The sequence below is a fragment of the Schistocerca serialis genome, chromosome 4 (assembly GCF_023864345.2).
Source record: "Schistocerca serialis cubense isolate TAMUIC-IGC-003099 chromosome 4, iqSchSeri2.2, whole genome shotgun sequence".
Taxonomy (NCBI): domain Eukaryota; kingdom Metazoa; phylum Arthropoda; class Insecta; order Orthoptera; family Acrididae; genus Schistocerca; species Schistocerca serialis.
The window spans coordinates 584,230,270-584,243,260 of NC_064641.1; the positions used below are offsets into that span (position 1 = coordinate 584,230,270).

The 12,991-nt window shown below is 38.0% G+C and overlaps 1 protein-coding gene across 1 annotated transcript in view; it reads right to left on the bottom strand.

Annotated features, from left to right (window-relative positions):
• Positions 1 to 228: 228 nt before the first annotated feature.
• The window catches only part of LOC126474622 (uncharacterized), a 624,438-nt gene continuing 611,675 nt past the window's right edge, over positions 229 to 12,991 (bottom strand). The window contains exon 15 of the mRNA XM_050102100.1: positions 229 to 779. Coding sequence (XP_049958057.1) covers positions 229 to 779 — 551 coding nt within the window. The remainder of the gene's footprint in view (positions 780 to 12,991) is intronic.

Here is a 12,991-nt window from a genome sequence, read left to right on the forward strand (position 1 = left end):
CACTTAAAAGGTACTGAAATACAGAAAAGTGCTAGAAAATACTAAATAGAGAACTAACAATATAGCAATTACTCAAAACATTGACGTAGCTAGACACAAAATTGCTCCTCATTCAAAAGAGAGCTACACCTTCGCTATATGAATTTATAAGATAACAACAGCTAAAACAGTATGAATCAATATTACAAACATACAATGTCAAAATTTTCATTCAATTTCCCTCTTCAATCACTCTTCCACTTCAAAGTCTGGAGAGCTTTCTCGTGACGGTGGGCTAAAACCTTGTGGAACAACAGCATCATCAGGATATTCCGCTAATGGCACTTCTGGAATGGCTTCAACAACATCAGAACCTTCACCGACATTCAATACTGAACAAGCATCAGTGTTGTTACTAACATGTGATGACAGCTGCTCCTGTATTTCGTCAGTGGAAGATGATGCATGTTTACTGTTATTTAAACTCTGAGAAGGACTACCTTTCCTTACAACATTAGAATATTCCACTTTACATCCAGACCGCCTGTATGAATCAGAAGTAGACGGCAATGATGAAGACTGCTCATTGTGACATTTAGTTTCTGCCTTGCAGGATGCAGCTGTCTCTTCTCCACCATCAGTGCCAACAATTGCCTGCACGCTGCTGGGAATTTGAGTGGAATCCCCTGTGACTTGTTCAGGTTCACCTTTCTTTTGTATATTAACTGATGATTTAGACTCCTGTTCATCAATGGTGCAAGCCATTGCTACTAAGTTTATAAGTATCTTACCAGACGAACCTGGAAAAATGAAGTTAATTAAATAACAAAGAAAATACAGGATACTAAAATTTTACATAACACATTTCAGCTGGAATGACTGCCACTGAGTCTTGGCAAACAAACTGAGCAGCTTTGCATTTGCAATGCAAATATTATGAACTGCAGCTGACATGGACACACAAGAAGTAGCATATAGAAGCTACTTCGAATCCATTATTAGGTATGGTATTGTTTTTTGGGGTAACTTGACAAACACAGTGTAGATACTAAAAATACAGAAAAATATCATTTGAAATATGTGCATTGCAAATCACAAAGCACCATGTCGACCATTATTTAGAAAACTTAAAATATTAACTCTGTCATCCTTATACATATATGAGTTTATTATATTTTTGTACACCAGACATGAATTATTTGAGGGAAAGCATTTTGTCCATTCACATGACACTAGAAACAAAGAAAATTTTATGCCCCCCCCCCCCCAGTATTGCCCAGGGGCCTCAATACATGGGAATGAAAATTTGTAATAAATTAAAAGGGAACAAGTTGATGCAGATGAATTTAGGTTCACTTAAAAGAAAGCTGCATGAGGTACTTACACTGAAGTGTTATTACTCAGTGGATGAATTCACACAGGACAAACTGGAAGTTTGAGCTGGATACAATGTGTTAGATATTCCAAGAAATATCCTTATAGTGTTACTATTTATTGTAGTGCTAAGAGAAGAGAAATTTGTGGCACAACTTGATAGAAGAAGGGGTCGGTTGGTAGGACATATTCTGAGGCATCAAGGGATCATCAATTTAGTATTGGAGGGCAGCGTGGAGGGTAAAAATCGTAGAGGGAGACAAAGAGATGAATACACTAAACAGATTCAGAAGGATGTAGGTTGCAGTAGGAAATGGGAGATGAAGAAGCTTGCACAGGATAGAGTAGCATGGAGAGCTGCATCAAACCAGTCTCTGGACTGAAGACCACAACAACAACATTATTTACTACTGTAAAAATTATTGTAACTGTATTATATATTTTTGACGTGTCTTCTGTATGCAAACAAAATGGATTGCAGATGTACGTCATGAGATGAATAAAACACAATTCACAATTCACCACCATGAGCTGAAGTGAGGTTTGTCACTAAACAGCACAGAATGTCACACAATGTCCCAGTCAATGGTTGCTCTACACCATGGAAGTCTGTGTTGTCTGTGGTACTGGTCAATGGTAAACAGTATATGGCAACTCGAGATACCAACCCACCCTTTACTAAGTTATTCTCAGTGGTTGTGGGTGATGCTGCCCGTAACTTCTGCATGGATTTCAGCTGTTATCATCTGGCTATTTGTCAGAGACAGCCAAATAATCCTACTTTCACCTTGTTGTGTAGACTTTCTGAAAGTACTAGTGCTCATTCTTCTAGTCACCATGTTGACCAAAGCCCATCTTGTTACTACTTGTTTAGTATTCATTACATTACAGACAACTGTCTGTGCAATCTGTCGGCATAACACTCCCAAGTCTCTCATGCCAGTAATTCAACTCTTCTCAAAGTCTGAAAGATGGTATTATGCTGTACTTGCAAGTCCTCTAGCAATGCTGTGTTGCAATCGCCACTTGAAAATTTCCAACAACATTAGACACACCCATTGAGATCATGTGTTCACATCATTCTTCATTTGTATGAATGGCTTTTTTTCTCTACTAAAAATAAATTTGCACTGGGATTAAATTTTTATTCAACATGTCCCTTGGCTACAGAAATACTGTATTAATAGTTCGGTAGCATTTGGTCAAGGTGTCTGTGGTGTTAACCCTTTCAGGTTTCTATTAGTGTATTAAAATACCACTTGCAACAAACAAGATTACTTCAATTAAAATAGGAAACTATGCTTCCAATGTCTTACACATTAATCTGACAGTAGTGATATCCGGTAACAGACGATCTGAAGATAATTAATTAATATGATTGGGAATAAACAGGAAACTAGGAACAAAATAGTATACTTATGACAATTTTTAAAAAGTAGAAAGTAAATATATTTCACATTAAAACAAACTAGACTTTTATTTATTTTTTACTTTGTATACAACACTTGTTTGATGTGACATGTAACGGTGGTCAGTAAAACATAACGTGCAAAAGTTATCTACAGCACAAAAACATGTAATGAGAGGCCTATGTAATCTTGACTAAAGACCTGACCAAGACTTCTGCTCCACAAAATAGGGAATCTTATGCTAACATCTGAATGAGTTTGTTTCCTTGATAAATTTGTTGTCGCAATAATGGAAATAAATAAATAACTGCCTTATGATAAGTACAAGGTGTAGTGGTAATGACTCCCTTCTTCAGTGGGATCACTGTGAATGCTATGGAGAGGTTACCATAGTAGGAGTGGTTTCAATAGCCATCTGTTGGATTGTCAACATCAGTGTATGTCATTAGCTGATTGCATGAGTTTCTTTGCCATAAAGATTAATCCAAAGAGGAGGAATGAAGGGCCATGGCCCAAAGAACATTGTGTTGGTACCTGGTTAATAAATGTGTATTTCTCACCAATAATTGATGCTACTGTGTGATTTCAAAATGTGAACTACAGGGAAAACATGAAAATACAACACCACGTAGCTGAAACTGAAGGTACTGGTACTGTGTTTTCGAAATGTGAACTACAGGGGAAACATGAAAATACAACACCATGTAGCTGAAACTGAAGGTACTGCCTGCTGAATTTCACCTCCAGATCTTCAGCCAATGTTTATGTAATGGTTTTTTGGATGTTTCACCAGCACAAGTGGCTGGCATCCTCAAATATTCACCTTCCATTGCAAGAAGTGAACTGGACTTGAGTCCATGGTCAGACGTAATATTTTCTCTCATGCTAATGTCTACAGGGGTTGTTTCCCTGTCATAATCCCACTAGCTCCTACATTATTACTTGCAATGGTCTTTCATTACAGCATGGGAATGCAGAATCAATTTACCTTGAGGCTTTCCTCTTAAAACTATTGCCATGTTTATTAATTTCTCCACCTCTCCCAATATGTAGTATCATTTATGTCTGACAATCCTAGTTCTGATGGATTGTCTGGTCACTTCAACATAGACTTTTCCATATGCAAATGATATATTCTCGACATTATGAGTGGGTCCTTTTTGTCCTTTGTCTATTTGAGATACGCTCCGGTCTACTTTGTAAGTTTGTATACAGCTTTTGCACTGTGAATGAGCAATCTCCTTCTGGTGTGTCACTTTTCCTGGTGGTATATTTCATGACATTTTTTATACATCTTACATCTTCTCTGGTTTGGTTGATAATTTGAAAATATGTGCAGGTTTTGAGCCATGTGTGTCACTTTACAGTATACGCTGTAGCCAAGGTTCTTACCACTCCTTGTAACCAGCACATCCAGAAAGGGCTGCTGTTGACCCTTTCTATCTCCATAGTAAATTTAGTGTTGGCATGGAGACTGTTCAGATGTCTTATAAAGTCACTGGATTGTTCTTCACTATAGCTCCGCACATCAGAAATGTTATCAATGTACCTGTACCACAATTTACATTTACATAGTACCTGTCTTTCAAAATACTCCATCAGGAAACTGGCAAAACAAACATTGTCTATGTAGGTGTGTGCTGTTTAGTGATGAGGTCTCTTTTCATATGTTTGGCACTGTAAAGAAACAAACCTTCTGGTACTTGCGGATAGGTAACATTCATGAACTACCAAAATAAGTTATGGAAAGCTGCTGTTCAGTAGTTTCTGCACTAAATCTGAATTTGGTATATAGAGTTCGTACTTCTTTCAAGGAAGTTTTAACAGTAACTGCAATATGTTTCAGTACTTTCTGCACCTTGAACTGGATGAGGGTATCATCCGTAAAAATGAGTGGACAAAATGTATTGTATGTAGGTTTTAAAAATAAACCTTTTTATTGCAAATGGTTATTATTTTTTTTCACATCTTTTACAAATGCTACACAATCAAGGTTCTCACACAAAACTGAGAGCAAGGCACAAAGTTCACTATTTATTTAATTGTTTAACTTACCGACTTTCAAAATTCAACAAAAATTCTAGTTTCTCCAGATATGTGGTAAGAGACTAACAAAATGTTATGAAGTGGACAATGGAGAACTGTAATAGGCTTATATAAAAATAGATGGAAAATGAATATTGTGTAACATGAAAAAATCAATTAACCTTTTCCAGTCAAATTTTTCTATTTACAGCTTTCTCACCATTTCTTATTTATAGCACAATAACTGAACCATGTCAGACACTGGCTGACATCGGAACTGTAACGGAAAATTGTAATGTTGGACATAATTTGACAGTGGATCCGAAGGGGTTACATCATTATTTTATTGGAAAAGTGGATAGTATACACTTTTTAAACCATTTTGTATTATTTCATGTAATTAAAATATTTTTCAAGCTGTCTTTCGACTCTTGTAGCCAGTCATTTTGTGTGGTACTGTGTATCCAATAGTATTACTGTTCTCCAGCTATTTCAGTTCGTATGTAGTGAAGTGTAACGAAGCACGGTGAGTGGACAGTAGGATTCGGGAGGTCAAAAGAATGGTAATAAATGACATCAAAACATCACTAATTTTGATCTAGCCGTGGACTGTGAGTAAAATAACATGCAACTTCCCAGAATTTTTATTAGAACATACAGCAGGGTTCAAAGATAGGCAACCAGCTTATGCAGTAGAAGCATCTGTGACCAAAATTCATATCCATGTCATACCCAGTCCCAGTCATCTAAGCTAGGGCCAAATCTGGATGTAACAACTAATCTTCTAAACACAATATCACTGAACTCTCTTACATAAGCGCGAAAAGTAACAGATACCAAGCAATATGATTGGTCAATTTTGTTAATACATGTGTGTCAGGATATTTTGAAAAACTTTCATCCCATGACCCTAACTCTATTAAATTTGAAAATGACTGGGAGAAGCAAAATCTAATTGATGAAGTGATTGTGCTAGTAGCCTACTCATTCGTCAGATAACAGTATACCTCAGTAACCATCTACAATACATATTTCTGATCATTTGATAACCTGTGTACAATATATAATACAAACACTATCATGAGGGAGAAATAGCTACTAAAGGTTACCAATAAATATTAACAATAATCATGATCTTCAGTCGCTTCTTAATAAAGGTCTCTTCTAGATGTTCAAGCATTACGATGTTTGGCTATATGCATTCATGATGCCCTTGCATGGTTTCTTCAGTCACCTAACATCTGAAGGAGGCTGACGTCTCTGCCTTTTCTTATCACTTGGAATCCAACATAGAAATCCTTTGGTTTCCTGGCTACATATCCAGTCCATATTCATTTTCATTAAGTGATAGTAATGTCTTTCATTCCTGTGTGTTGTTGACCATCTATTTGCTTTCTTATCTGCCCTAGTAATCCCCACAGTCTCATAAACTGACATACGGCCAGGTGTGGTGTGCTGACCACATGCCCCTCCATATCTGCATCCAGTGACGCCTGTGGGCTGAGGATGACACAGCGGCCGGTTGGTGCCGTTGGGCCTTCCAAAGCCTGTCTGGACAGAGTTTAGTGTAGTTTTAGTAATTCCCAACATGTATTTCTTCACTGCTTACTGAGCAACTCTTAATACTTGTAAGGTTTCTACTTTAAAGTTAATTTATCACCACAATAAATAAGAACTGGTGACATGCTACATATTAACTGTAAACATTCCCCTTAAAGACATGAGAAACTTAATTGTGAAACGTTTGACAAATTTTCCAAAATCACTCCAGGCCATTTTTCCTTTTCTCTTTATTTCCGTAATTTTTCATCCAGTCATATTCAACTAACACAAATTCATAGCTTCATTAACTTGTTCTATGACTTCACTGCTAATTTATAAATTTCTTTTTCAGTATGAAAATTACACATTATTTTAGTCTCTTTATAACTGATTTCTTGGCTAATTTTTCAAACTTTCCACATTAAGTTCTTCAATTGGTTAGTTATGTCTTAATTGGACCAGAGGGATACAGTATTATGTCAATGACAAAACCATGATGGTGCACTTATCTTCCACAGACACTTCTTGTTTTTCCTAATTTATCTGTTAACTTACTTTAGCATTCTGAGAGTAGTTTTTGTGGAATGAAATCTTATTATTAGGCACTTCTTTCAACTCTGAATTCTTACCATTCTGATGAATAAAGGAACCTGTAGCAATGATACCAAAATTCTTCAGTGTAGTAACATAAGTTGAATGAATGTCTTGTTTCTAAATGGCTGTGGTGAAGATTTTGCTGAAAATGAGTCAAAATCAGAATTACAGATATTGCGGTATCTTTCATAAACATTATGTGAACAATTTCACATGTTCTGTTTGCACAAATTTTCCTTCAGCTTTAATAATTCTTATTGAAACATCATCATATCACTGTAGACATTCTTTTCTTTACACTTCAAAAGGCTTTATGCAACTCTTTTGGCTTACTGCTGGAAAGTCGCTATTTTCTTTATCAACAATCTGCCTTTCCAATTCATCTCTTCGACTAAGGAAACATTTAAAGAAATCTTGATACATGCATACAATTTTCTCTAACTTAGAAGTTACAGTGCTAACTCCCTACTTAACTAGTGAAATCTGGTGTCAACCCTAAATGTGCTTCAGGTTTGTTTTGTTCATACTGTTATTGTTTTAAGTTGTTACTCTTATTCTATTTCCACTATGTCTTCTACATTCTCTCAACTTATATATGATTTTCTTTAACTTGGCATATTCAACCACAGTCCTTATTTTTATAATAGGTGTTTAGTTACATTTGTGATTCACTTTCTTTATATTAGCTACTTTTCTTGATGTTTGCATGATTAACTTTGTTAAATTATTGTACCTTCTGTCTATGTCTGTATAATCTTCATATTATAAAGCACTAACCTTACTTTTGTAATCTCCCTACTCTTCAACATATTCTCATAATATGCATATATGATTCCCTGTCTAATGAGTATGTTTGTTTCTAGTGCTGTATCTATTGCTGCTCTGCATCTTACACATGTATGATCACTCACAACATAAAAGTGGTTTAGGAACATCATATCTCATATATTTTCTTGATTATCTGATTTATTTTTCTTTTATTTATGTCAGGTTCTTTTCAAGTCAATTTCCTGCTTTTTTTCCTTTTGGAATAATGTGTTAAGGATAAATCTACTGTTCGTTTTGACAAATTCTACTACTATATGACCTCTGTCATAAACAATTACAGTCAATGAATGACTGTAATTTGGAGCCTGTCCTAGTTTTACATTAGAATCTGCCATTCCTGTATTTCCCCAGAGATGTTAAATCTACATCTATATTCCAGAAGCCATCTTATGGTGTAAAGCAGATGATACTCCTGGTACCACTATACGATCCCTCTTCCCCATTCCATTCCCGAATGGTGTCTGGGAGAAATGACTATTGGCAAACTTCCATATTAGCTTTAATTCCTCAGATTTTCGCATTGTGGTTATTTTGCCAGATATATAAGGGAAGAAGTAATATGTTGCCTTTCTCTTCCTGGAACTTACTCTCATGGAATTTTTATAGAAACATTCTTCAAGATGCACAACCACTCTCTTGCAGTGTCTACCGCTGGAGTTTGTTGAGCATATGCATAATGATCTTGTGCCATTCTTTGTTGAATCTTAAATCTCTCTTCCATTAACCCAACCTAGTAATGATTTCAGACTGATGAGAAATACTCAAGACTCGGAAAACCAATATTTTTTGTATGTAGTTTCTTTTATAGATGACTTATATTTCCTTAAGATTCTTCCTATGAACCTCAGCATGTCATCTACTTTTCCTACTATTTATTTTATGTGCTCATTCCACTTTAAATTGTCCTGTATGGTTATAACTTGGTATTTTATGGTAGTAACTGCTTCCAGCGATTTGTCACCAAAAATATAACTGCACAGTGAGGGATTTCTTCCCCTATGCATGCACAATATGTCACATTAATTTATCGTCAGTGTCAAGTGGCAGTCACAGCACCATTTACCAATCCTCTGCAGGTCTTCCCGCAGTTTGCTACTGCCTTCAGGTACAACCATCTTTTATGGACAACCACATCATGTGCAAACAGCCTCATCATGCTTCTGACATAAACCAATAAATCACTTACACAGGATGTCTCAAAAGAAAGTTTATATTTGGAGAGCTCTCTGTGCATGCACAACAAACTGGAGGAGGAGGGGAGGGGGGGGGGGGGGGGGAGGTACATTCATCACTTGCTTGGCCTTTAGGAATTCATTCGATATGGAGTGCTTCTCGGGAGCAGACCGCACTTTCTGTGTGTGAGAATTTTACAAAAACAGTGATTTGGCAACTGTAGCATGGAGAAAATTTTGCAGTGATTGTGGATGTATAACATAAATGAAGCGGCAAGTGTTCTGCTTAACTGGAAATGAATCAGAATGTTTGAGGAGACTGGTTCAACACTGACCAAGCCAAAATCTGGACAACCAAAGTCATCAAGGACAGGCAAATCCTTGGAGAGTGTAAATTGCTCCGTTTGTGATGATCCTAACCTCTCTATTTGCAAGCGTGTAAGTTCTTTAAATATGAATACATCACCACTATACCAAATTCTGCAAAAATACCTTAAGCTGCAGCCTTACAAAGTCCAACTGGTGCAGTTAAAGCCTTAGGATGCCAGACATCCTAGGTGACAGTGTAGTGGGTGGTGGTGCGATCACTCATGGAAAAATTCCTGTAATAGTTGGTGTTAGAGCTGCACCTGTTATAGAGTGAAGTCAGCTGATAGGTATACCTGCTTAAAGGAAGTCCGTCTAATTAAGGAATCACTTTCAGAAAACGTCAAATATTTCCAAGTAGAGAAGGAACTAGCATATTTCATCAAAATATAAGTGGTATTAGAGATAAAGTTAGTGAACTGCTTATAGATGTTGACTCTGAAATTACTGGTATATTGGAGCAACAGTTAAATAATTTGTCAATTCAGAGGCTTCCTTTACCAGGATACAGATTAGGTCGCTGTTTTTCAAGGAGTTCCTTGTGGGCTGGCAGAGTGGCTATGTACATAAAAAACAGTATTCCATTTAAGTCCATGGATGTATCACGGCACTGCACTGAACAGATATTAGAATGTTGTGCACGGGCAGTTGAATTTAGTGAAACTAAACTTCTAATTGTTGTTGTTTATAGGTCCCCTAACTCTGACTACAGAGCATTTCTGCTCAAGCTAGAGTGGGTTCTTGATTCACTTTGTACGAAGTATCAGAAATTAATTATGTAGTGACTTCAATATAAATTTTGCAAATGATGGTGCAAGAAAAAGGATGTTGGTAGTTCTCCTAAATTCATGTGATCTGATGCAGATTGTGTTTTTTCCAACTACGGTGCAGGGGAACACTAGCACACCCATACACAATATTTTTATTCATTCTTCATTACTAGATGGGAATTCAGTTAGTAAAAGGGTGAATGTCCTTTCAGACAATGATCACAAATTTTAACACTAAAAGGCTTTGGCGCTCAAACAAATGTCACATATAATTACAAGCTAGGAAAGTTAATCCAACAGCAATAGAGAGTTTTTAAACCTTGTCAAGGAACAACAGTGGCGGGATGTTTATAGTGCTGATAACATAGATGACAAATATAATGCTTTCCTTAACACATTTTTCATGCTCTTTGAGAGTTGCTTTCCATTAGAACATTCTAAATGTCATACTAGCAGTAATAGGCAGCCCGGGTGGCTGATTAGTGGGATAAGGATAACACGTAGAACAAAGCAGGAATTATACTGTCACGTAGAAGAAGGCGTAATTTGATGAATGACAAACACTAACTTCACTTAATGAAGGTTTATTCAGCACTTGCACATACAAGAGCACCGAGCGAACCGCCTCCGGCCAGAACATATACAGTATAAATACAGCTACAGAACACTCCAGTACAATGATTCTTGATACTTGTGGATACTTCTAGAATGTATTCAACCGAATACAGAAATTAAAATTGTACAGTCCAGGTGAGTTTTGAACTCACGACCCTCCATGCAACAGTTTAGTATCATAACCACTAAACCACGGTGCTACTCAACTTCTTCTGTGACATTGCTCCCTCCTTGAGCGAACAGCATCTCGGTGTTACGCCCTCCTAGTCCAGGAGCAAGTAATCGATCCTGCATACTCTGACTCCTGATGACTGATTCTCGCCCTGGTGGTGATCTTCTTACAACTTATTTTGCCACTATGCTCTTCGTCACCGTTCCGCTGTTGCCTGACACTGGAGCTTTGAATTTACCCTGGGTTGCAGGATCCTGTCCCTGATCTTTCGTCGTCTTATGTTGGGGTCGAAATCTTCAACTTCATAAGTAACATCAGACAACTGTCTTACAACCTCATACGGTCCAAAGTAGTGCCTGAGGAGCTTCTCAGGGAGACCAACCTTCCCGACAGGAGTGAAGATCCAGACGAGGTCACCAGGCTGGTAGACAACAGTGCGTTAGCTCGCGTCATACGTTCGGCAATCATTTTCCTAAGCCTGCAGCGTGCAGAGTCAAGCTAACTGCAGAGCTTCCGCAACTCTGGTTAACATCTGGCCGATGTAGTCGTCGTCCACGTCATCAGGATGTAACGGAAACACAGTGTCGGTCGTCGTAGTCACCTCACGCCCATGCACCAGGAAAAATGGCGTAAATCCTGTGGTGTCTTGTTTGGTGGAGTTGTAGGCAAACATCACGAAAAGTAGCACCTCATCTCGGTTGCTCTGCTCAACATTGACGAACACTGATAGCATGTCGGTCTAGGTCTTATTAAGGCGTTCAGTAAGTCCATTAGTTTGTGGATGGTAGGCAGTCATCATGTGATGAGTAATGTTGCACCGACGGTTCATCTCTGTCACAAGATTCGATTGAAAAACTTTCACACGATCTGTAATTAACGACACTGGGGCACCGTGTTTTAATACAATGTCTTCCACAATGAATTTGGCTACCTTGAATGTTTCGGCTGTTTTCATGGCTTTTGTAATGGGATAGTGTGTGAGATAATCAGTGCAAACAATAATCTATTGCCACTAGTAGACGTTGGAAATCGTCTGGGGAGGTCAATCCCAAGATGCTGGAAAGGCATTTCGGCTGGTGGAATTGGTATAAGTCGGCCACATGGTTTCTGAGGAACTGCCTTTCTCCTCTGGCAGTCTCGACAGTGCGACACATAGCGACGGACACTCCTAAATAACCCTGGCCACAAAAATCTCTCGTGGGTCTATCGTATGTCTTAATAAATCCTAAATGTCCAGCCTTAGGTGTGTCATGGAATTTCTGTAGAACATCTAAGTGCATGTGTTTAAGAATCACTGGTAGCCACCTCTTTCCAAATGGGTCAAAGTTTTTCTTGCAAAGTAATCCATTAACTACTTTAGATTGTCCTTTCACATCCTCTGACCGATTTAAGGCAAGCATTGTTTGAGACACCTTGGCGTCCTTCTTCTGCTCAGTAGAGAGATCCTGGAGTGCAGTGAGACAGTCACTATCTTCAACAAAGTCTTGATGGTCTTGCACAGGGTTTCTTGAGAGACAGTCGGCATCTTGGTGTTTTCTTCCACTTTTGTACACTATGGTAATGTCATACTCTTGAAGACACAGTGCCCACCTGGCAAATTGTCCTGTAGGATCCTTAAGACCTATCAACCAACAAAGTGAATGATGGTCTGTAACAACTGTGAATAGCCTTCCATAGAGGTACTGTCGAAATCTGCACATGGTCCAGATCATAGCAAGACATTCTCTTTCTGCAGTTGAGTAGTTTTTCTCGGCTTGTGTAAGTGTCCTAGAAGCATAGGCTATAACCTTCTCTTTTCCATCCAGAATTTGCACCAGAACAACACCGATCCCATACCCACTGCCATCTGTGTGTAGTTCTGTAGGTGCTCTCTCATCATACAGACCAAGTACAGGGTCAGTCATCAGAGCTTTACGCAGCACATCGAAAGAATCTTGTTGAGCACCACCCCGGATAAATTTAGCATCAGCTTTTAACAATTCTTGGATTGGCCTGGCTTTGATAGAAAAGACTTTGATAAAACGATGGTAATAAGAACAGAATCCAAGGAACCTACTCACATCTCTAATACTTTTAGGAATAGGAAATTCTGTTATAGATCTCTGGCCGCACACCTTCGTTTGACACAAGGTGTCCCAGTATTTT